Source organism: Ischnura elegans, chromosome 12 (assembly GCF_921293095.1).
Source record: "Ischnura elegans chromosome 12, ioIscEleg1.1, whole genome shotgun sequence".
In the NCBI taxonomy this organism is placed as follows: Eukaryota; Metazoa; Arthropoda; class Insecta; order Odonata; family Coenagrionidae; genus Ischnura; species Ischnura elegans.
This window is the reverse complement of record NC_060257.1, coordinates 43,921,099-43,947,026: the sequence shown is the minus strand read 5'-3', so window position 1 is coordinate 43,947,026 and position 25,928 is coordinate 43,921,099. Positions and strand designations below refer to the sequence as shown.

At 35.6% G+C, this 25,928-nt stretch overlaps 2 protein-coding genes across 2 annotated transcripts in view; both read left to right on the top strand.

The window, feature by feature from the left end:
- LOC124168813 (probable cytosolic Fe-S cluster assembly factor AGAP009023) overlaps positions 1 to 14,601 on the top strand; it is a 50,114-nt gene extending 35,513 nt beyond the window's left edge. Inside the window, exons 7-8 of the mRNA XM_046547128.1 lie at positions 12,817 to 12,974; positions 14,273 to 14,601. Of these exons, the coding sequence (XP_046403084.1) occupies positions 12,817 to 12,974; positions 14,273 to 14,490 (376 nt within the window). The 3' untranslated portion in view covers positions 14,491 to 14,601. The remainder of the gene's footprint in view (positions 1 to 12,816; positions 12,975 to 14,272) is intronic.
- Positions 14,602 to 16,801: 2,200 nt separating this feature from the next.
- The window catches only part of LOC124169217 (integrator complex subunit 7), a 39,025-nt gene continuing 29,898 nt past the window's right edge, over positions 16,802 to 25,928 (top strand). The window contains exons 1-6 of the mRNA XM_046547740.1: positions 16,802 to 17,153; positions 17,232 to 17,361; positions 17,448 to 17,571; positions 17,793 to 17,953; positions 24,255 to 24,384; positions 25,369 to 25,485. Of these exons, the coding sequence (XP_046403696.1) occupies positions 17,063 to 17,153; positions 17,232 to 17,361; positions 17,448 to 17,571; positions 17,793 to 17,953; positions 24,255 to 24,384; positions 25,369 to 25,485 (753 nt within the window). The 5' untranslated portion in view covers positions 16,802 to 17,062. The remainder of the gene's footprint in view (positions 17,154 to 17,231; positions 17,362 to 17,447; positions 17,572 to 17,792; positions 17,954 to 24,254; positions 24,385 to 25,368; positions 25,486 to 25,928) is intronic.

Below are 25,928 nucleotides of genomic sequence, written 5' to 3'. Positions count from 1 at the left end.
TCCAGGGACGCCGACTTACAAAAAATATGGGGGGGGCCCAAACCGGGGATCTTGTCCCGGGAAATTTTATAAGTAATGAGTTTTAAGCTTTTTTAAGCATTTTAGAAGAGTCATATGATCAACATTAGAACACTGAGAACTCTAATCTCAATATCTGGACAATCCGGGGAAAATCGACAAGCCTGACACTTTTTTCCTCACACCCATAACGAATTATTGAGGGGGCTCGGGCCCCCTCAAGCCCCATGGAGTCGGCGCCTCTGAACCTATCTTAGGATTGTTGACTGATGATGATGGGATACCAAGTTATTGAATTCAAGTTTAGTGTATCGATTGGTATAATGAGTTTAATGTTGTTTTTAAGTAGCATTTTAAACTAATTTGGCCCAAAATCATGGCGGTGGAGATTTCTTTTGAATTAAATGAAAATTGCAGTACCTGTGAAGAGAGCTCATTTATTTTTAATGCATACATTATGTCCGAAAAAATATTATAAAATAGCTTATATTAGGATTATGTTTCATAAAAATCTCGTGTAAATAAAATCAATCTTCAAATCGGTAATGCGAAATTTTTCACATTTTTTTATTGCATGTTGTTAGTTGTAGTCCCTTAGTTGTTCTAAAATGCTGTTTTTAGTGGAGACATAATTCTAACCTCAATACTATAGTTCTGTAAAACTTAACGAAAAAGTTAAATATAAAACGTTAAATATGAAATGTTAAATAATGTTATTTAATGTTATTAATATTAAAGTTAAATCTTTAATGTTAATATTTTAGTGATAGAAGCATTTTTCTTATTGTAGTTTTATATCAATATTTACATGAGAATTTGAAATTTATTTTAATTATTTACCTTAACGAATTTTTAGGGTTACTGCAAGGCATTAAATGCATGCAAATACTTTAGCCAGAAAATTGTAGCTTCTGTGCATACGGATTTCATTTCCATGTTAAACTCATCCTCTCCATTTAAAACGCCATGAATTCCGTTGCAACTCAAGAAAGGTATGTAAAAATAGTGGGGATTGTGTTGTTGAATTTTCAGTTCCCATCATGTTAATTGCGCGATGATGGTCTTTTATTTCAAAACCATCAAGATGGTCTAAACCATTTTGGTCTTTTAATAGCAAGTCTTTTTAGTTGTTTGAAGATTTAAGTCGTGTTTTTTCATATTTTTCATCTTTCCTCTCCCGATTCGCTTTTACTTTCAGAGCCCAATCGCTGAATCATCTTCTCAAAAGAAAAGTTTTCCTTTCTCTTTACAATTCTACCTATTGCATTGCTTGAATTAGTAACCAGCCGGAGCATATTTGTTTTTTTTTGTTTTTTTGCGCCTGTATTTTAATGGGAAACCTGGAGGTCACATGAATGAACATCAATTTTCATTTATTATATTCATCTCGGCGTGTTTGTTTAAATTAACTATGCATCTTTTTGGAGGTAACTCCCCAACTTAATCGTTTTTCATGGTCAGTTTTTCGGTTAATTTATTTTCTGTCTTCAGATACCGCTGTAACATTTATAATTCGTCGATTCAGTCATTGTGAGCAGTAAAATTACTTATTGATGGTTTGTCCATCTATTGGATATTGCCCCAAAAATCAACATTACGGATATATGAACTTCAAAACTGACTTGGGGATCCTTATGGTACCCCTATTGTTCGACAACTTGGTTGTCATAAAGGCCCGACGTTTACCTCTATGACCTTTGACCTCCGTATTAGCCTTGCAGGTCAATTAGTGGAATAGACAGGATTTGGACAAAATCAATGACTTGGGCACCCTTTAAAACCTATGGATCGACACCTTTCTTGGTAAGCTATTCTTTTTGCAACCCCTATGACCTTGCCTGTGACCTTACTGGGTCAACGGTTGAATTTTCGTTAATTAAAATGCTATTTTCGGTTTTCTCTTGTCTGAAATGCTAAGAATTGACATCTTGATCAATGGAATTCAGATTTTTTCTATCTTGGTTTTTTTTAACATTGAAACCCCATTATGCAAATTCAAAATTTTGGTTTGGACCCACATTGTGAGGTCAAAAGAACAAAATTGTTAAATTTTCCTTACACTCAACAAAACATAGGACCTTTCTCCATAAGTATGCCAATTTTCATGAATATTACTCATGGCGAAGTTACTAAAATTAGAGGTGAAAATGACACTCGACCTATGGGACATTCTGTATATTGCCTCGATATTGATCTAATTGGATATTTGATGCCCTGAAAGTAGTGAATAACTTTACCGAAACATTGAATCTAATCAAATGAAATCGACCAAACTTCAACAATGTTACATGTTCAATATTAACTAATAGCCATTGTTTCAATACATAATTATTTTCTTGGAGATGTGGTACCTTTGATTTTTTTATTCTATATATATATATATTCTATTTATATTCTAAGATTGATTTTTCGACCATCTCCACTCATTTTTTTTATAAAATAATCATTTCATATTAATTTATTCATCTTTTTTATGAAATATATTTCTATTCATTCCGTTTCGCAGCGTGAGTGTTGCATTTTTCAGTAATATCATCATCGAAATCCCGTTTGAACCGATTCCTGGTTTTCCCACGACTTTTTGCTCATTTTCAGTGTGGGGGAGTTATCTATCTATTGTTTGCAGAAATATCTTTTTATTCATTTTTTGCCTGGACCGTGAATATCATTCGTTGACCCATCACTTCAGTAATGATCTCCTTCGTGTGAACTTGGAAATAGCGTGGACTCTGTATTCAATGCAATTCCCGATTTGTGATAGGCAAATTAAGAAAGGCAATTCAAATTGTAGGCACTCGGTCTTTGAGGATGTCATAAATTATATTTATGCCTTTTTCATACCTTCAGAAATATTTAGATGTTGCCTTTTGATAAGCATTAATGTAAATAATTTTTAATTAAAAATTAACGTTTTTCGGGTACTTAAAACTAAAAGCCAAATAATGACACATTCAAATAGAAACAACAGCTAGAAATCGCCGGATTTCGCTCAAACATTAATCTAACCCAAAAATTCCTAGAAATAATAATATTTCCATAAAAACGCAACTAAAAAATAAATTGTGTCTGCATAAAAATTATGCACGTATTTTCATATTTTTAAATTCGAAAATCTGATCCACCTGAATTCAAGAATTAGTTTTTTTTAAGGGGCAATGAATGGAACGTATCTAAACCCTTTTTTCCCATGAAAATTATCCTCCCGTTTATGAATAGTGTCTTTTGAAGAAAAATAATGGATGCGGGATGATGGAAAAGAATTGAAAGATTAGTTAAGAATTTCTTTATTTTTTTGGCATTGAATGAAACATGTCTAAACCCTCTTGCACGTGTGAAAGTTGGTCTCATCGGTAATGAAATGCATATTTTAAAGGGAAATAATGATTGTCTTCGTGTGAGATTTGGAAACGTCGTGGACTCTGTGTTCAGTGCAGTATTTCCATGTGGAAATTTGGTTGATTGATCGGAGTACAATTGAATCAAATTTCGAATGTCTCATTGTTGAATATTGTATTGTCATCAGTGGCAATCAAGTGTGCAATCCAATCCGATCCAGAATGGGAAGTGGGTTAAAACTGTTTGATAGTTTATTTTTTAAATTTGATTATTTTTATTTTTTTTGAAAATTTGAATATTTTTATTTTTTTTGAAAATTTGAATATGTTTGATTCATTACAAAAAAACAAAGAAATTCCTAACTTATCTTTCTATTCTCTTCCGTCATACCGCATCTATTATTCCTTTTCAAAAGACGCGTTTCATAGGCAGGTGGATAATTTTCATGGGCAAAAAAGGTTTAGATATGTCTGATTCATTGCCCCATTCCGAAAAAAAATCTTGATTTCAGAAGACTTTTGATTTTTTTAAATTAAGTACAAGATTCCATCATTGAAACAGACGAAGCAAGTTAATAAAAAGCGTGTATAAAACCGTCGAAGTTTTGTATTTTGATTTCTCACATGTGTTTGGGGGATATGAGGCGTGCGTCCACACAACTACTATCGTATAAGGTTTCGGAACCACTGGAGGCTCTACCATGGGACATTAAACGAAGTCGCTGGCAGAGCTAAGGGCTATTTCAAAGATCCAGTTGGAGAAGTGTTTGGAGGCCTGGGGGAGGCAGGGGTGCAGCTAGGAAATAAGACTAAGGGGGGTTATTAAGCGCAACTAATAGAGGGGGTCCAGGGGGTATTCCATACCCCCTGGACCCCCTCCTAGAAGTTAAGGCGCTCAGGCCTCAGAAGAAGGGGTTCAGGCGCCCCCTCCTAGAAGTTTTTAAGATAAACGGTTCAAAATGGTGAGTTTTAAGGCTTTTTGAGGGATGTTTTATTGATCCTTACAATTTTCTATAAGTGATATTAATCCAATTATGTAAAATTGTATTATTTTGTATTTTAAAAATTTCTCTGAGCTCTGGGAGGGTTATCCCCCAAACCCCCCCCCTTCGCTGCACCTCTGGGGAGAGGTGCTGGTACTGAGTGGCGTAACTAGGAATATGCATTGGGGGATGAGGGGAGTTAGTGGTGGCTACACTCCTCCCCCTCGATAAACGGGGAGTTCAGGAAATATTTTTGAAAAAAAACGCCTGAAAATGCATTTCACATGATTTTGGCTATTAAAATTTAACTATAAGCTTATACAGATATATATCAAATCCAGACAAGATGTATAAATATTCTTTTAATTTCGCTGAGGGTTTGGGGGGGTGATACATCACCTCATCCCCCTCCCCCCATAGTTACGCCACTGCTGGTACAAGTGCATAATATCTAATGGGCAGGGGCGCAGTCAGGAATTAAGGCTAGGGGGGGTTTTAAATGCAACTAATACTTGGGGTCTGGAGAGTATGGAATACCCACCAGGGGAAGCAAGGGATGCTGGGGCTCTCCCCCAGAAGTTTATTAGATAAATGGTACAAAATGGTGAGTTTTACGGCGCTATAAGCGATATTTTTATTAATCCTTACGCTATTTTATAAGTAATATTAATCCAATTAAGTAAAATGGATTAAACTTAAAAATTTCTCTGGGCTCTGGGGGGGTTTAATCCCCCAAACCCGCCCCCCTCGCTGCGCCACTGCTAATGCGAACTACGAGGCATATTCTTAAATTAAGGGCCGTTTGGTCACAGGAAATAATGTGCTCATATAAAACACATTTTATTGCCACTTATAGTTAGGTTGATTAGTTAGTTGGTTTGTAGTAGGTTATTAGGTATAACCTACTACATTTCCCTACATAATCGCCTATCACTTCTAACCTTTTTTCATACTGCTCCTCCATCTTCTTTAACCCCTCTGCATACAAACTCGCCGCTTGGAAGTTGAACCAATAGACATCGCCGTCGAGTTCCTCTTTGGTTTTGAAACGATGTCCACGGAGCCACTGTTTCAAGTTCAAGATGAGGAAGTAGTCAATAGGTGCAAAGTAGGGACTGTGCGGTGGCGGTGGTCGAAAGGTTCCCAACGAAAATTTTGAATTTTCTTATTGGTTTTGACAGCAGTGAGAGCCTGTGGCTTTGTCCAATACGTTGGTTTCCTATTATTTTTTTATTGCCTAAATCGAAAGATTATTACTCCTGGAGTACGTATTTCACGCTTTTAGGTTTTTAAATGACCATATCTATTTTTCGCGATTAAATGAAAAGTGAATATTTTCAAGCGCGCGAAAACGCGACGGCTAAGTATGAATGCTGGGAAAACTCCGTGTGACGTCGTTCTGGTTCCCGCTGCCGCAAGTGAGGTGACCTTGGGGCGAAGCTTTGTGCGCTGATACGACGCAGGATGCTAGCAGGTAGCAGAGTACCCTGCTAGCCGGTAGCGCTTGGTTTTAATAAGGATTATTATTCCCATATCAAACGAAGGAAACTTTCCGAACTTAGGTATTGTTAATGTGTGATTATTATGAGATGTTTCCCTGAGCTCTGTACCTCATGCATGCATTAATAATCTCAGACGAAGTAAAACTCCTATCTACTCCTGTAGAAAATAGGTCCCTGTGACGTCACGTGGAGTGAAATCGCATGGGCGCCAATCTGGTCTTTTTCAAATGCGGTTAAAATTGACCATTGCCATTCGTCTAAACCGGTATTTGTAAAACCAAATAATTTGTATATTATGAATACACTAATGGTGGGTGACGAATCGCAATCAATGCATTTCGTTTTCTTTGATGAAGGAATCTACCTTTTGGATCAACTCTCAGGCGGCGAGCTTCTATGGAGAGGGGTTAAAGAAGCCAGTGCAGCGGTATGAAAAATGCTTAGAAGTGAATGGCGATTATGTAGAGAAGTGAATCTTATTCCCCCCTACTGTTATCGATCCATCGTCGTAAGTTATTACCAATCACTGTTGGCCCCGGTAAGAACTAGGGATAGAGACGAACCCATAGTGGCGAAATCGTCGGAGTTAGTTGAATATTCCTGAAGTTTCCTGACAAGCACGATCACACCTCACCACCGAAATAATCGCTCTCTATTGAGTGCAAACTGATCTCTAGATTGGATGAATTCTGCTCGGGTTTCCAACCGGGTTAGGTTCTGCATTTTGTAGGCCATTTAGTTAGGAGACTTTCCCAACATCTTCAGGGCTGATCAGTGCAATAGATGTTGGGAAAGTCTTCCAACGAAACCTACAACCTGCGGACCCTAAATCCATTGAATTCCTTCCTTCAAGAAGAATTCCTTCAAGTCATTCACAGGGAAGAACTCAATATTCTTCATCAATGTTTCAGTTCGCTGAATAATAACCCCTTAGAGGCAAATAAAAGGGGTTCGAAATGAGTATCCATATGCGCCCCTGGCTCGTATAGTCCCAAGGGAAGGTCAATCGCTCTAAGGAAGAAGAAAGCGAAATAACTAAGCGATTATACCAAAGAGACGCAAAACATTAATGCTTTGTAGATTACGGGAATCATATCGGCATTGAAATTTTCAAAGTCGCTTCCCCTTTGATATCACCAGTTTTTCCTTTCTGTTGCTGAATATCTTATCTACGAATGGCTGAGGGTTGTTTTAATTAATATTTTTTCGCCTTAATCATATCTCTTTGCATTGAACTCTTTCGATGACTTAGCCCTGGTAAGAGTGCACTGAAAGATCATTACTTTTTCTAGATAAATATAAAGTAAATTATTGTCACATTTTACAATATAAATAGTATGATGTGTATGTGAACAATAATATAAAAAGAGAAAATTACACGTACATTGCTTGCGGCGCCGATAATGCTCATCTGCTTCAAGTGAAATGAGGTCAATACCCCTCCAAAACATTTTCCTGTTGTGTGAATTTCACCAAAAAAATGAAATTGAAGTAGGAGCAAATAAAAGTAATTTTTAAACTTTGCCATCGTATGGTGCTAATTTTGTCATTATTCAATCAAATTAGTTTCATGTTTTTAAATTCATGTTTTTCACATGGTCAGTATTATGCAACATATTCACGACTTGGTGTACCATCCGCTTTGATTGTTCTTACGCCTGATTACAAAACAAAAACTGTAGTATATCTATGTAGGTGCTTGATTAAAGAGAAAAAAACGAATGTGCAGGGTATACCGGGGCCTGTTAACGCACTGCAACGCTGTGGAGTGATAATCTTTCTAATTAGGCAATTGAAAAATAATAGGAAACCACCCTATTCATAGGAAGATATCGATGGCTTACTCCTGGAGTACGCATTTCACGCTTATAGATTTTTAAATGACGATATCTATTTTTCACGATCAAATGAAAAGTGAAAATTTTCAAGCGCGCGAAAACGCGACGGCTAAGTGTGAATGCTAGGAAAAGCCCGTGTGACGTCATTCTGGTTCCCGCTGCCACCGAGTGAGGTGACCTTGGGGCGAGGATATGTGCGCCTCTGCGATGCAGGCTGCTAGCAAGGAGCGGAGTACCCTGCTAGCAGGTAGCGCTTGGCTTAAATAAGGATTATTAATACCTTATCAAACGAAGGAAACTTTCCGACCATAGGCAGTTTTAACAGGTGGTTATGAAGAGATGTTTCCCTGAGCTCTGTGCCTCATGCATGCATTGGTAATCTCAGACGATGTAAAACCCCTGACTACTCGTAAAGATACTAGATCCCTGTGACGTCACGTGGAGTGGCATCGCATGGGCGCCAATCTGGCCTTTTTCAAATGCTGTTAAAATTGACCATTGGCATTCGTCTAAACTGTGATTTCTAAAACCAAATAATTAGTATATTATGAATACACAAATTGTGGGTAACGAATCGCAATCAATGCCTTTCGTTTTCTTTGATGAAGGAAACTACCCTATAGTCAAACGCTTAAAAAAAAATTCCCCACAGTCAGCGTACAACACGTTTTAAAACGTTCCCACAGTCTAAGGGAGATTGGAGATGAGTGGAATAGCATTTTTCTCGAATTCGAATATCGAATACGAATACCTATTTTTTCGAATACCGCACCTGTATATCTAGTGCGGTATTAAACACTGAATATTCATTTTTCACCAATGTTAAATACAAATGACAGTTGAAATAAAAATGCAGAACACTTTGATAGTCATTCTACATCAACACGGCTCCTAAATCCTGACACAACTGTCACCCTTGATGAAATCAAACTTGCGCGCATGGAGCACCGCAGATATTTTGTTTTTTATTATATGCATATTGAAATTTATATTATTGGCAATGCTTTAATGCGTTCATTGCAAACCTTAAATTAGGTTAAACTCTCGGCTGCCGGACTGTAATTATTTCTGCGCCGCCATCGGTGATTTGAGTCGCGATATCTCACGTTTCTGCCGAGCGGCTCAGTGCTTCTTAGCTACTCCACGGTCTCGCGTGGTTTGCTGTAGTTCACCTTCTTTATAGCGATTCCTTCTTTCGTTGAACCGCTCTCCCTATACAAGGAAAATCGTCTATACTCTAATGACGTCACCAACTCATAATATCCGTGTTTCCTTATTTTGTACCCAACGAGAGATTGGCTGAATAATTTATTTATTTATTTATTTATTTATTTATTTCCAATTTCCCCGTAAACAGCACATTGTGGCCTTTACAACGGGTTTTCAACATTAACAAAAATAAATATATTTATGTGATGTATTGTAAAAATGTACTCGAATTACTGTTAACGATTAAATCTTTCGTAATATTCACTTTTAATAGATACATTTTTTAAAAGTATTTTTTCACTTAAAATCTACTCTAAAGATCGTGCGAATAACCGTTACATTTTATAAATCAAAAGTGAGTAGTTGAATTCCACGCGCGTCGATTTAAAGGCAGTTTCAGCTACATAAACCGCATCTATAGGTGTAAATTTCTTGTAGAATATATTTATTTATGTCGTAAAGAGTTCTCGGGATCGCCACCGGGTGAGGAACTTCATAACTGCCGACATTTCGATGTCCGACTCGGCTATCGTCCTCAGGGCTGTGCTCGACGATGGCAGAGTCGCACATCGAAACGTCGGCAGTTATGCAGTCCCTGACGCGGTGGCGATCCCGAGAACTCTTCACGAAGTCTATTCGCCGAGAAAGCACTAAATCTATATTAATTATCCCTAAATTTCCTTAGTTAAACATTTTTATAGTTATTTCTTGCAATAGCATGAAATAATAATCAAAATGCTGGTTTACGTGTCAGTTCTCCTTGTTGGAGGAAATATTGAACGCGATTGCAACGTGCACTGGAGAAAAAATAGAAGTAATTGTAATCTTACTGATTACTTTTTCAAAGAGTGATTTGTAATTGTAATTAATCACAAATTTGGCTGATAGATTATACATTTATATTTATGTATAGTCCAAATACAAACTAAGAGGGTTACCAATACAAAGAGGGCTTAGATACGTTTGATTCATTCCCAAAAAAACGAATTCTTGATTTTTAGTGGATTAGACTTTCTATTTTTTACATCCAAATAAAAATCTGTGTATCATTTTAATGCGGATGCACTTTATTTTTTGGTTGTTTTTTATGAATTTTATTATTTCAAGCAATTCTTGGCTTGGATTAATTTTGGAGTGAAATCCAGCGATAAAATTATTACAATTGCTTTCTTGTTCTATTTTTCCCAAAAATGTTAATTTTGTTCTGCTGCTTTTTATTTTTATTATTAAATGCTTATCAAACGCCTACTTCGAAATATTTCTGAAGATATGAAAGGCGAAAATAGAATCTCTTTTTTTACCCTTGGGCTGCGGGAGTTTACGATTTTAGCTGCCAGCCAGTGTAGACGAAACCCCCTAGACCCTTAGAGTGCAGGAGGCACCCTTGCCACGAGGTCTGGTCTGGTTTGAGTTTAGCCCCTTAGCGATCCTTACGGTGAGGAAAAGTGTCCTAGTGCAAGATATCCAGGTTGCAATAAAAATTTGGGTAGATGCCGGAATAACCATGCAAAACGTATAAAATGTTCCCGCACTCTAAGGATTAAATACATATGAAGTATGCATATCAGCAAATTGTAGGCTATTTTATTGATGGTGTTAATCTTTTCTGGTAAATAAGTTGTACTTTCTATATACATACACATAATATACTGCTGTGGTGTTTAAAAATGTTCGGCAGTAATTTTAAATGAATTTCCTAAGTCTTTTTGGCAAGAAACTTGCAGTAGCTAAAATGAAAGGATAACGTAAGATGTGTACTTTATAAGACAATATAGTAAACTCTCGTTATTACGAAGTTCACGGGACCGAAAAACCGCAGATTCGTAATAACGAACTTCGTAAGTGCGTTTCTTTTAGGAATCATTGCAAAAAATTACTACAATGGCGCCTTTGCTACAACTTACGCCATTGCTACAATGGCGTAAGATACGCGTGCCGATGCGTAATATAAAAACATACCTCTCCAAAATTACTTTTCTCTTCCATCTCCCGTGCTCATAATCGCATTGCGGAATGGCTTCAAAGTCATGTGTATGATATACGCGATTATATTATGAACAAACACAGTAAATCCTCGATGTACGAACAAGATGCGATCCCAAACCTTGTTTGTAAGTGGATAAACCTATGCAAGGAATCGAAAAGTGTCTTATCCTGCAGAATGCAACAATGCGTTAACTCACGATTGTGAAGAACTGTTTTACTAGGCGACACGGCTGGAGTCGAAATAAATTCGCTGTCCGTGGGAAGGAAGAACGGGCGAAACGCTGAACAGTTCAACAACTGACTTCACAATGGATAAATTGATACATTGTTCAGATTGTATTCAAAGTACAAGTTCCCTTACGCCACACTACGTCGCATCGACCAACTCCAAAGGCGCCTAATTTGAAATTTCGAGCACCCCTTAGTTGTTCGAAAATTCGTATCTCTAAAAGTTCATGAATCAAATTTTCGCAAGAAAAGGACCTACTGTACGTTTTAATTACGAGCGGTAATCAGTGGGTCACCATGCTACCACAGAATTGAAGCTTATTATATGATGCTGCGTGAATACTGAAGTATATCCTACAGATGAAAGAACTATAATTGCTGGTCTTGGGCACAAAGCTCAAGGAGAACTTTAACGTAGCGCAATGCTTATAATGTACCGTAGCGTATATCCACCTAAATGCAGTTGCTTACCCGTGGAACTTCGTAATAAAGTTCATTTTATAACCGCCAGGATCAGGACTGAAGGTCGTGATAGCCAAAATTTCTTAATAACGTTTTGTTTTACTATAAATTGTATTTCTCTTCTCGTCGGGACCAACGATTTATTTCGTAATAATGTTGTTCGTATTATGGAGAGTCTACTGTACATTTTTTCTTTCATCATTCCAGTCTTATGAGTACATTCATCAGTTTAGAGCATGACTTTGTATGGCCATTACCATTCCTTTCTGCAGCATTTATTCCAAAGTGGTGCCTGTTCTCTTGTGAATACACCATTAATTAGCAATAAAAATAATATAAGGCTTCTTCTGGAAAGATAATAAAAAACATTCCTCAAGTCTCATAATGGAGTATTTTATTATAACTCACCCTGAAATGATTAGGAAAATCTTAACATCTCAACACACTAATCTTCCTTGAAAACCTGACGAAAATCCATTCAACAAATGTTTAGTCATGATGAGTCAGCCAGAGGAATGAAAGTATCTGGGTTTTATGCTTTGGGATTGTAGAAAACACTTTATTCTTTGGCTCATCATTATTTCCTATTAAAGTGCAGGTGACCATCTAATAAATATCAATCTAAAAGATCTTACATAACGGTGTACAAAGTATGATTAAAAACTTTTGGGCTATGTCGCCGCGTCAATTGTTAGGTGGCCCCAACGTTTCCCGACCGATGCTGCTGGTCGCTTTTTCAAGGGATTATGAAGAGTTGAGAATTTAAAATCTTTTATATAGGTATCTGTGTCAGGTGGTGGGGAGGGGGGAGCGGGAGGTTGGAGGAGTGGGTTGCTGCTAGTTTTTTCTCACTACGGGTTGCCAAGTACAGCTTTTTTTTTTAATTAGCCGTACTTGGCAACCCGTAGTGAGAAAAATCAAGCAGCAACCCACTCCTCCAACCTCCCGCTCCCCCCCCCTCCACCTGACACAGTGGTGGAAGCCAATTACACATGATCATTTGCAGTATTTGCTTGTTAAATTATTGTACCTTCTATCACATACACGTTGTAATAGTTAAATAGCTTTTTTGAAACCATTGTTGTAAAAAAATACCATATTTTTTTAAAATTTGACTTTGTGAATTTCAAAACAATATCCCATAGCCCAACCCTCGGATTGTGCCCTTTCTTAAGTTGAAGGCAGCACCCTTTGAGGGGTCCCAGTCCGGCCCTGTTTCAAGATCTCAATTTCTCTTTCTTAAACTCCTCTTCAGGAATCCAGACTTCATGGAGGCAATATTTGAGCGAGATGGGAAAGTTTTACTGCGGTTCGTGGTGGCTAATGGTTTTCGGAACATTCAGAATGTGGTGCAAAGACTCAAGAGAGGGAAATGTCCGTGGGACTTTGTGGAAATAATGGCATGCCCCTCAGGTTAGTATGGTGTTTGCAGTAATTAAAAGCTCAGCTTAGCTACATTAGCTGTGGCGATGAGATCTGGCCATCTTCCTAAAAGGGTAATTTCAAATTCAAGTTTTTATCTCAAAGCTAATGATTTTTTCATGACAAATTACACCCTTTATGTAAATAAGTAAGTTTTTATAAAAATGCTATGTGTCATGAATACATATTTCTTCTTCAGATGCACTTTATAAAAATTTATTTTGGTTTTTTTACTAGATGAAGTTTGTAAACTTTTGGGTTAACCTCCTGTTTTGAATGTTAGTTGATGTATATATGTACCTGTATTCAATTTACTGGGTATTGCTGGGGCATATGCAGAGGTCTGGAAATGGGGTTTAACTATCTAGTCGAGTGTATATTTTCTCGACAGTAGTGATTGTGGATTTCATTGAAATCAATGTGACTGCTTTCAATTGTACCTGATATGTTGTATGTTTTAAAAACCTACTGATTAAATAACAACACATCTCTATTTTGAAACAATATTAGCTTTAATTCAAGGCAAGTACATTTATTCTCATAAGAAAGGCACAGAATTCAGCGTAGATGGGTATAATTTTGCATTTTTAACCCTTAATTAGTGACGTGCAATTCTTGTTACACTACCAGTGACATGCGGTCTGGGAGACCGCAATAAATCAAAAATTCATAAAATATTGCTACGCCATTTTTATTGTTTTGTTTAATTTTTCTTTGAATGCTTAACTATTTAAAACTTATATTAAAATTTTTACTCTCCCAATACGAACCAATTTTCATAAAAAATTGTGATTTGAAGCAGGATCAAAAAACTGATGCCAAAAACACTTGAGTTATAATTATTATATTTATGTGTCAATATTTTGCCAGATTCAAAAAAGGCCTTAAATGTTAAAGTTGGAAGGCTAAGTAGTAAGTAGCCATGAAATTTATCCCGCTTATTCCTTTCTTGATGCTTTCTTATGCTAGTGACGTACGGTCTCACAGACCCCTAATCGAATTGAAATTCAAATTTACAAAATTAATAAAAGGAACGTTAAATTTTAAGAGTGGGATGTCCTTGTTATGCAAAAATATGAAGCTAACGAGAATTATAGATATTTTGAAACCTTGATTTTGAAAATATTCATAATTTTAGAAACGCAGCGGTCTCTCAGACCGCACGTCACCGGTTAAGGGTTTAATAACTTTCACTTAAGATGGAGCATTTTTTCCTTATAGTGAAAAAATAACAATTTTCCTCTAATTCAATATTCATCGGTATATTTATATATTCTGTTTTGCATTAGGTTGCCTAAACGGAGGTGCCCAGATCCGACCATCCGATGGGAAGCCTTCAAAGGAGTTGCTGACTGAATTGGAGTCCCATTACCGTCATCTCCCTGCCAGGGATCCTATTGTCTCTGCTTCCCTCAAGACTTGGTCTGCAGAGGAGGAAGAGAAAATCCTCAGGACAAGTTATCATCCTATAGAGAAAGCCCCTAATGCCTTGAATATAAAATGGTAACTGTAGGCATTCCATCGGTGGTCTTTTTGTAGATAAATACTTTTTATATTGCTTTTTACCTGTATACATATTTTTGTTGATCATGAATAAATGGGTATGATGAGTGTAAAAGAGCAGTTTTGATACTTCATTTATGATTAGGTTATTTTGGCCATCCATTTCGTAATAATAAATTGCTGTTAAGAAAATGGTAAGTAATAATTTTGGTAATGCCTCACTGGTACATTTAAAGACTTTCTGACGATTTGAGAATGCATTTTCTATTGCAAATTGCATATGCTTTTCATTACCATCTAGTTAATTGTTCAGTCTTTTACTGCTGTAACACCTCACAGCGGTTGTTTAAGGGGGACGCTGCCTTCTTGTAAATTTAAAAAAAAAATGGAATAACATTAATTTGTAGGTGGCTCTGCAATGTAAGTTTTTTTATTTCACTAGCTCAGCAAATATATTTTTAAAATAATTAAATGATATCTAAAAGCCAATTGTCTATGTATATCAGACTTCATATGCATTATCAGTGCATTGTATTGAATAACACCGAGGCACCAAGGTAAGTGGTAAACTACTGCCTCCTAATCAATGACCTTAATTCACTCATTTATGTTATATACCGTACTTGAAGGCATACATGACACACCTTCACCTCACATTCAACTCCTTTGATATTGCAGAAGTGAGCAAAATGATAGTAACACATATAACATGATAAATAATAGCAATGAACTAATCAGTAAAAACTACCACATCCTTCTTTGGAATTATAAATGTACTCTTTAAATGCAGTGGAGTCGGTATTGAACATTAATCCATGGACAAACCATCACATTTATGAACAGGTGATTATGACTTTAAGTTAAATACACAGACCCTTTGCAAAAAAGCTTCATCGTTGTTAACTGTCATTCACAATTCATGAATCAACTTAAGATATTTATTAAGATAGGAAGATTCTTTGATTGGATTTGGCATAATATATGTAGTACAGTGCATCAATGAAAAACCAGCAATGCGAAATGGATAGTAATATAATAGATTTTCTGTATCCAATTTTGGGCTGGCCTGTGCCTTAGAGAAGAGAAATCTTGTGTAGAGACTATTTTGTCACAATTTCCCAAAATTCCATGAGCATTGACCGTACATGAACTGGAATCCAGGAACTCCTCTCATGTTGACTAGCAAAATAGTGATGCATGACTTCAGTGACTGAACCGGTATCTTGAAGACACTTAAGTGCCAAAAAAAGTGTTATCATTTTAAAGTCCATCTCATTCCAGTAGAAATCCTCAGATGATATCAGTGCCCTACTCTCTAGAAACCAATGTGATATAAGGAATGCAGCACAACAAGAAAGTTATACTAATAATAGAATGTAAATTGAATTTGCAAGCAAAATACCTATAACTGTAGCTGAGGTGAAATATTTCTAAAAACTACAGAAAAAGTATATATGTACTATAAAAGCAAAAAGTAGGGCATAATACCAGTTTCAATACTCAACTTTCATTTTTTTTCTGTAAGAGGGAGAAGATCTGCCAAATGAAATTAAGAGTATCACATAATTAGTTAAAATAAGTTATCCAGAATACTTTAGTGATGTATCAATAACAGATATAATCTCTTAATCTGTCCCTCTCAGAAGGGGTGGGGGATATGGGGTGAGGAAAACGGCCTAAATTACGGAAAGAAAATGGAGCCACAGAAGGTAATTATTTAAAATGAAAATTTAGAATTAATTAAAAATGATAGAGTTGAAAAAAGGGGACTTCAGGCAATTTTTTTCGTGCAAAGAAGTTTTGACGAGGTGGGTAAAATTTCTAGGGAAAAGTATGGTAAATATATTTTATTGATTTTTCGCATAGGAGGATATAATTTTGGTTATGATGAAGAGTTAAAATGTTTCCAATTATTTTCATACAGTAGTGTATCATCATAATATTTGCACCTCAATCACAAAATGCCGATATTGTGGATGAATGCTTCGTGGAATTCCCCCCAGGTGAGCTGTTCTAATAGAGTCGACGTTTCAATGTCTAACTCTTCCATCGTTCGCAGTGCGTTGAGTGTCTCAGATTCCCTACACAATAAAATATGTAAAAATATATATTATTAGAATTCTAGAAGACTAGGCCCCGGTAAAATATGTAATTAAAACCATTTAATACGTTGGATAGTATAAAACGGGCATTAATTACCATTTTACGAAATTAAAAAAGGAAAAATACTTGCTGCACTTGCTTCACTTTTATCACATTCAAATACCCGCCTCCGCGCTACCCGCAGTCGCCATTTCATCAGTCAGATGTTTCCGGCTCCAGTTGTTTATGTGCAGTACGTGAATTTGTTGTGAATGTTTTATATCTGATTACTGACGACTGTCGTGTTTTTTGAATGAATTTTTGTTTGTAAATAACGTAGAAAAAGTCTGTGATGTTCATTCGTAAAGGAATATTTTAACCTATTATCTATTATCAGTCAACCTGTGGATTTCATCGTGGGGATGATGTGCCAGTGGCTGTGATTGAGGTTTATTGCGATAGAATTTCGACGTTTAAGGTTGTAATCAGTGAAAATGATCGGGGTTCGTGTTAGTGCATTTAACGAAAATGGACTGGGTGAACCTGAACAGGATGCAAATTCTGCTCTGACTGAATTAGATAAAGGTGATCTTTTCCTTGTTGCTTTTAAATGAAACTTAGTCTTATGACCTAATTATTAATTATGGCATTTTCATAACGCAGGTCTACGCTCTGGGAGAGTTGGAGAGCAATGCGAAGCGATAGTGAGGTTTCCAAGGCTATTCGAGAAGTACCCCTTTCCGATTCTAATAAATTCATCGCTGCTGAAGTTAGCTGATGTTTTTCGAGTGGGGTAAGCTCTTTGGCATTAATTTAGCTGGACTTGAGTTAATTAAACTCATTTATTGATGCTTAATTTGCTAAATGTCTTTGTTACAGTAACAACTTCTTGCGTGTTTGGGTTCTTCGTGTATGCCAACAAAGTGAGAAGCATCTTGACAAAATATTGAATGTTGATGAATTTGTTCGCAGAATTTTCAGTGTGATTCATTCGAATGACCCGGTAAGTTTATATATATGGTATAATATTATTGGAATATCTTTGATCAAGATACGTCGTGGAGTTTAAAATAGAATAGAGAGATCAAAGTTCCATAGAATGGAGCTACTCCTTTGAAAAATAATGCTCAAATACCAACCGCACTGAATATTAGCCTTCGTTACGTGACGGTCTGAAGGTGATAGAAGGGTGAATACATAAGAGTTTTATTTATGTGTTTTTAGGTTGCTCGTGCCCTCACACTTCTCACTTTAGGAAGTGTAGCTGGAGTCATTCCTGAAAGACAACAAGTCCATCATGGAATACGACGTAGTCTTGATTCCCGAGATGCTGTTGAAGTGGAAGCGGCAATCCAAGCAGCCTTGCAGTTTGCTGCCCAATCAAAGTATAATCATAGGATTTAAGTCTGTTAGATATTTTATTATAGCTTCATATTTGATTGATTCATGCATTCTGGGTTGGGAAGTAATTATGTGCACATTTTTTATACATTTCTAGTGGATACACTTGATTAAAAAAATAAAACTGATTAGGTTATAGGTTGAAAATTGAAAGAAGATTCCAGTTTGAGAATAACCTGAAATTTTGAATTTAAAATATGTATAAGTATTAATGATTCAATTCAAGTTAATTCTAACAGGCATAGCAACAAGTCTGCTCGATAGAGCCTTTTTTAAAGATTTCAGTTCAATCTCAACTCAGTCACTTGATACCGCATTTTAACTAGAGGCACAAACTCCATTCAAGTTTATGTGCGCATTTGACGCAGATGTTTGAGCTCAGTTTTCTCTTTGTTTCAAGGCAATTTCAGCTTTAATATCTCTTAAATTCACAGGATTTATCATATCCAATCAATAGCTATAGTCAAATGTCAATAGCTATAGTTTTGGCTGCAGCTTCCATATGTGTGTGTCATAGTAGTTAAGCTTCAGGCAAAAATAATTTGCTTGCTCCTTGCAGTTTGCACCTATAGAAAGTGCTATGATCATCTCGATTTATACTTTAAATTAAGTGGCGTAGATATCGATCAACTGCTGTGGATGGTTATCCATTCTCACGAGAATCAAACCAATAAGGTACAATTTACTTCGCATGACATTCGTGAACTAATTCAGAGTATGCTTACTTCAATTCATTTTGAGGAGCTTTGCCCAATGGGCCGGGAAAAGAACGAGGAACAGTAGCTGCCTGAGGAAAAAAAAAATTCCCCCAGCTCTCACCTTTTTCCTTCCCTCTGAATTATGACACCACCTCTTATTGGCATGTTTTTCTCCCCTCATCAATCCCCCTATCCCTCCTTTAATCTCTGAGTTCCCCCTTCCATCCTTTTTGGCTTCCCACAGACTGTATCGGCCACCTTTGGAAATAAATTTTTTAATGGCCATTTTACATCAAGACTTTAATTTATGCAAGGAAGCCTCTTAAATAATGAAGTCAGATCTTAACTGAGAAGAGACAGTGAATACATGTGTTTCGGTAAAAGTTTTACTTAAACCTCTCATTGAAAAAGAGTGTATCACTTAAATTTCTGTGCTCCAATTCAGGAGGTAAACTCTTTTTAATTGTATAGTTTTTGTTGAGCTTTTGGCAAAATAATCTTTACTTCATTAAAATGGAAACTACCAAGGATGGTATGGTATGTTACTGCACGAACAACAGCCATTTTTCGTAAACTCACAGTTAATACGTGTAATTTAGTGTATGAAAATTCTAGTGAGAAACACTCTGCATGTTTATTTTATCTATATTTACATTACCTAATTTTTCCTACAATTTGGCAGCTCATCAAGACCAGAATACTCAATTCATTTACACATATTGGTTTATGTCTAAATTTATTAATGCAAAAACTTACATTGTTACCACCCAACTAGAGCAAATGCATAAACAGGAAATAGACCCTTTTCTAATTTGATTCATGTATACATAGATCTGTTCCAACAAAGTCATTCTTACGTTAACTTGTACATGCTTATGTACTGCATCACCAGGATTTTATATTTAGGGGCCATTCCATGCCAAATCATCCAGTAAATAGTAGACTTGACACCCAAGGTTCTTGGATGTCAATAAAATTTTGTATGCTAAATATATGTATTTAGTTAGGAAAAAGTGCAAAATTTCAGCTCAATCTGACTAATAGTTCCAGAGATATGGTAGCTTGAAGTTTTAGTCTATTCCGATTTCAAAGCACTGTGTGCATGCCGGATGTGTATGCACGAATTCTCATTTTTACATGACAAATCCACAATTTTGAAGCTAGAGGCTTCTAAATTCATACACTTGTTCAAAATTTAATGGAGAAACATATGATACTAACAAAATGTGAATCATAACCCTCTATCACAATAAAAATTAATCCCATACACAAAAAATATGATTTGTGTAAAATCCGTGCATCGATTCAGAAAAAAACTCGTTGCAAAAATCTCTCTCCAGATACACCTAAACAATTAATATTAATAGAAAGAGGATAAAATTATCTTTAAAATGGTGTAAAAATATGAGTGGGGTTTTGAGTTATAACATTATTATTGCACAACAAATTCGAAAATAAAATTTTACGAAAACAGATTATGTTTTACCTTAACCTATTACTAATATACATTTTTTAAGTACAAAATTGTATATTTTGTGGTAAAAATAATAGCTGACCAACACTTTGAACAACGAAACTAACAATCTCTATAATAACACTAAGGGTTAATTTTGTGAGGAACATGTAATAAATTTGTGTAGAATACCTACTTTGTATGGCAACAACGGCCACGTATATGTTCATGTTACAAAAATCATGTTTTCCAAATTAGTGATAATCCAGCAAAACCATTTATAAACAAATGACTTGTCACTCTAAAATTTATGTTGAATTTTTATAAGTTTCCCACTCTTACATATTTCTCCCCAAGATACAGAATCAATTAGATAGGAGCGGCCACCCTCGGAGCTTTAGGTGGATTTACAATGCTGAGAATATGGCTACTGGCACAAGGCTCAGATATTCTTTCTGAGGCCAAAAGATCGTTTGAGAAGGTTCGTGAGATGCATAAATGTAATATCATAATTCCCTTCAACTTGATTGAAGCGTTGAACCATTCCTACTCACCAATTTTTTTCGTAAACACATGCTACAAAAGATTATAGGCTCCATAGTTTGCGAAGTGCTTTTGAATATGTTTTCTTTAAGTCATATTTCAGTGTCTGAGCTCAGTCATTTTGCTGTAATTACTTCACCAGATGCAGGTTGAAAAAAGTGAAAACTCCTCGTTCCTTTCATTTTTTTCACTAATTTCAAAACGCCTTTTTAGAGTTTTCCTCCTCTTTTCAATGGTATCTTCTTTCAAAAAGAAAAAAAAACTTTTTTTGGAGAACAGGTTCTTACAAAATGAGAACATTTGTTCAGCATTAATGATTTGCTCCGATTCTGTAGCACTCTGAAGATTTTTCTTTGTGAGTCCTTTTAACTGTGCCCCTGATTATCTCAAAGACAGTTTTTCTATGACTAGTACCACTAAATGACCAACTTGCTTATATCTGAAAATCTTCTTGATGACAACACAAATTCATAATTGTTTTGAAATTCTCATACTGTGCACTGCAACCATCAGTTAAATATTCAACTATCTTTGCATTTCAAATTTGGACTTGATGTAGACAATACTTAGTCTTTTCTTGAATTGAATAAACAAATGGTACATTGTGCCTCAAGTTCCACCCTCGCCTCTTGTATATATCACAACAGGATGGATTGAGGGACTCAAGTGACTCCAATGATAAAACTACACTTCATTTTGGAGTACAAAATTATAATTTTCGGTGAAGTCCATGAGAACTAGAGCTTCATCATGTAATAAGTTTACCTTCCTTTCCTTCATGTAGGTGTTTGGTGATAAAAGAATGTGGAATGAGAGATTCAATTTTTGCTACCATGAAGTCAATAAATTCTTGACGTGAAAGTAGCATTGTCTGCAGCTTCATTCGGCCATCACTTACCCACCGTGAAAATTTTATTTCTTTCTCATCATCGAACTCTTATGAAATATCTTCCAGATACAATCTGAGTGGCTCACATGTTTTAGGACATTCATGCATTGTAACATACTTTCCCTAGACTGCCTATAACACACTAATTTTTCCATCATTTTATGGTTTGATTACTTTTCTGCATGAGCATATTTTTATTTGTACTTACACTATCTTTCGTGCCAGGCAGCATGTATGAAAATTCATTGTCTTCAAAAAATTTTGTTACTGCAGCAATAACGTGGTTTCCTGTCCCGTGTAAAATTGCCTAAAACATGTGAATAGGGCAGTTTCCTATTATTTTTTATTACCGAAATCGAAAGAGTATTACACCTGAAGTACGCAATTCACACTCTAAGATTTTCGAATGACGATATATTTTTTTTTGCGGATAAAATTTCAAGCGCACAAAAATGTAACGGCTAAGTAGGAATACTAGGAAAAGTCCATGTGACGTATTTCAGGTTCCAGCTGTCGCCATGTGTGGTGACCTTGGGGTGAGGCTTTGAGCACTGATGTGATGCAGGCTGCTAGCAGGTAGCAGAGTACCCTACTAGCAGGTAGCGCTTGGCTTAAATAAGGATTATTATCATCCTATCAAAAGAAGGAAACTTTCCGAACACAGGTAATTTTAATGCGTGATTATTAAGAGATGTTTCCCTGATCTCTGTACCTCATGCATCCATTGGTAATCTCAAACAATGTAAAACTCCTATCTAATCATATAGAACCTAGGTCCCTATGACGTCACGTAGAGTGGAATCGCATGGGCGCCAAACTGGCCTTTTTCAAATGAGGTTAAAAGTGACCATTGCCATTCGTCTAAACTGGGATTTCTAAAACAAAATATATAATTTGCGTATTATGAGAACACTAATGGTGGGTAAAGAATCAGAATCAATGCATTTCGTTTTCCTGGATGACAGAAACTTATTGTCTCTTCTGGCAGTGTTCTTCCTTATTTGGGTTCTGGTATAGCCAAAGCCAAAATTCCATCTAAACCTACAAGAGACTCATTTAGAGCATCTTTTCTACTAGTCATTCAGCAGTTTTGAACGCCTTTCCATTATCTTCATTACTAAGTGCAGTCTCTTCATCTATTACACCAGTATTTGCAGTGCTAAATAAGTTTTTGTAAGAAATGTTGGCAAAAAACTTTTTGCAACATATGACCTCTGCTCCAGAAATTTTTTATCGTTAATTAAAATAGGTCAAGGCCAGATAAAAAAAAATCTAATTAAATCATGACTATTTGTGCAACAACGATGCGTGTGATGATAACGACTCATTCAACAGTGAAGTTTCAACAAGACTACATGTAATTAAATTCATTGTTTGTAGTGAAATAATTCTTAAATTAATCTTAATTTTATCAATTAAATAAAACTTAGCCCATTGAAATGCATTTTTTTGTTCTGAAAGTTAATTTTATTGTTGAAAGTTTTGTTGGCCTAATTTTTTTGTCAACACATCTTTAATTCCAATGCCTACGGGATTATTTTAAAGAAGGCAATGCTGGAAGGAGAGGGAGGCTTCCAGATCACTCCTTGAACACTCCATAGAAACCTACCTTAATCGGTAGAATACTATAATAATAATGGGATTATTTTTTAAATTCATTCAAAATAAATAGCGCAAAATTTTATTACCATTTTACACAAAGGAAAGTCTTTGTGGCTAAATATTTTTCACTTTTAAACCACATAAATATAAATTTTATTTAATTACTCAAGTTCTTTCCGTTGAATTGGATTTCGGCCTTTAAACATTTTATTTTCAACTTTGTTATGTAATAAAAATGTTATAACTCAAAACCCCACTATGTTATTATTATATGTACATACATGTTATTATTATTATTATTACATGTTCCTCACAAAATTAACCCTTAGTGTTATTATAGAGATTGTTAGTTTCGTTGTTCAAAGTGTTGGTCAGCTATTATTTTTACCACAAAATATACAATTTTGTACTTAAAAAATGTATATTAGTAATAGGTTAAGGTAAAACATAATCTGTTTTCGTAAAATTTTATTTTCGAATTTGTTGTGCAATAATAATGTTATAACTCAAAACCCCACTCATATTTTTACACCATTTTAAAGATAATTTTATCCTCTTTCTATTAATATTAATTGTTTAGGTGTATCTGGAGAGAGATTTTTGCAACGAGTTTTTTTCTGAATCGATGCACGGATTTTACACAAATCATATTTTTTGTGTATGGGATTAATTTTTATTGTGATAGAGGGTTATGATTCACATTTTGTTAGTATCATATGTTTCTCCATTAAATTTTGAACAAGTGTATGAATTTAGAAGCCTCTAGCTTCAAAATTGTGGATTTGTCATGTAAAAATGAGAATTCGTGCATACACATCCGGCATGCACACAGTGCTTTGAAATCGGAATAGACTAAAACTTCAAACTACCATATCTCTGGAACTATTAGTCAGATTGAGCTGAAATTTTGGATTTATTATTATCTCTATCGATATAATATTAGTACAAATTTTCATGACAATGTGTGACAGGTGGGTGTCAACCCCTGGATGACTTGACATGGAATGGCCCTTAGGACAATATTATCATTATCCTTTGAGGACCCACTAGAAAGGAAGAATTCACAAAATACATTCCTAATCCTAGCCTCCTTTTTGCAGGACTTTTGCCCTGAGCATGTGCAATAAAATTTCTGACATGATCCAAGGGCTGTCTACTCCAGCTGACATGAAGCTGCGACTCATTCCTGTTCTTCAGCATATGCACCATGACACTGCTACAGCGGGGATGGTAAGCTAGTGGTAGTCTTTCTTTCTTCATCATATAGTCATGAAATGCATTTTGTGTAAATTTTCCCGTGTATTGCTGAATGTTGAATACAGGTAGAGATGCAACACCCCTCGTAAACGTGTTATTCTTGAAGCTTCAATTTTATTTACATGTCGTTTTGTAGTGACCTGTTGATAAGCTGGAAGTAGAATCAAAATATGTTGATATTTTTATGTACATGTACATAAATAGATGTGGGGAAGATTTTATTATTGTTAAAAGTAGTGAATTACAAGTGAGGCTGGAAGGGGCAAAAAAGTTTTGTGATCATGGCGGTGACTGTCCATTTTTAATACGATACAAAGACAGTTATTGGCATGGCTCATGCATCATCATTAGAGATGAGTGAAAATCGCAAATGCGATATAGATGCGATGTGCGCAAATAAATGCGACATAGATACGATGACTGGACTATTATGATATTTTTACGCAAATTTGCCTTTTCGAGAGCAAAATTCGTACATTTTGTTCCGAGCGCAGTTTAAATGCTCCGCCGACACTCACTGCTTAAAGCATGTAAGCGACTGGCCGGCTGCTAGTTGGCTGGGACTCTACGTGGCCGCGAACTACAAGTGGGCGCGGGCAAACTACACCTCCGCCACTATCTGTCTTATTCCTTAATTCGTTATTGTTCTACAAGATAATTATTTGAAGTATTCTGTATTTTATCATATGACTGTGTTTCACTGCATTTTATCATCCTCTACCTTATTATGAAAATAAAAAATAGACGTTACAAAATGCGATGAACTGTTATTGAAAGTGCGATGAAATAAAAATGGAAGTGCGATTTTCATGCATCTCTAATCATCATATGTGATCTCTATACCATTGGGTATGTTTTTTAAACCAATATCAAAGAGAGAATTTATTTGAGAGCTAAATGGATTAATTTATGTAGATAAGTTTAGTGATTTAATGTTTGTATGTTTTTGTATTGCAGGTTAGACAGTTGTGCCTACAGTTACTTCCAAGCTATCCGGCTGAAGAATTTGTGTTAGTCACTCTCAATGCCATGACTCAGTTGGCATCAGCAACTTTAGTTGATGTTCCTGTTCAGGTATGAAGGATTTTATAAAATGTGTGATGGATTAATTAATCACTCGATTTATGAAAAATATGCATTCAAGCTTTTAATCTATTGTCGGTAAATAATGTACTTTTGGATAAGTTATTATTTCCTGTCAAGATATTTAGAATATGCCATAAAAATTATAGTAAACCATAAATAGAGTGAATATACATGATTCGTCATATTGATGGGTAAGTTCTAACCACACATACATATCTCAAATTCGGCCGGTTTTAGATAGGTACCTTAAACAAAGCGTAATAACATTAAAAATTAAAATACTTGCAAAAAACAACTCATTGTTTGCAAATGAATGCTTCCTTTTCAATTTCATGAACTTTTGGTTTTTAATTTCAGTGTGCAAGTAACAAATATTAATCGTTTTTTTGCTCTTCTGAAAATCTCCTATTTTCGAGATACGTGTTGATAGA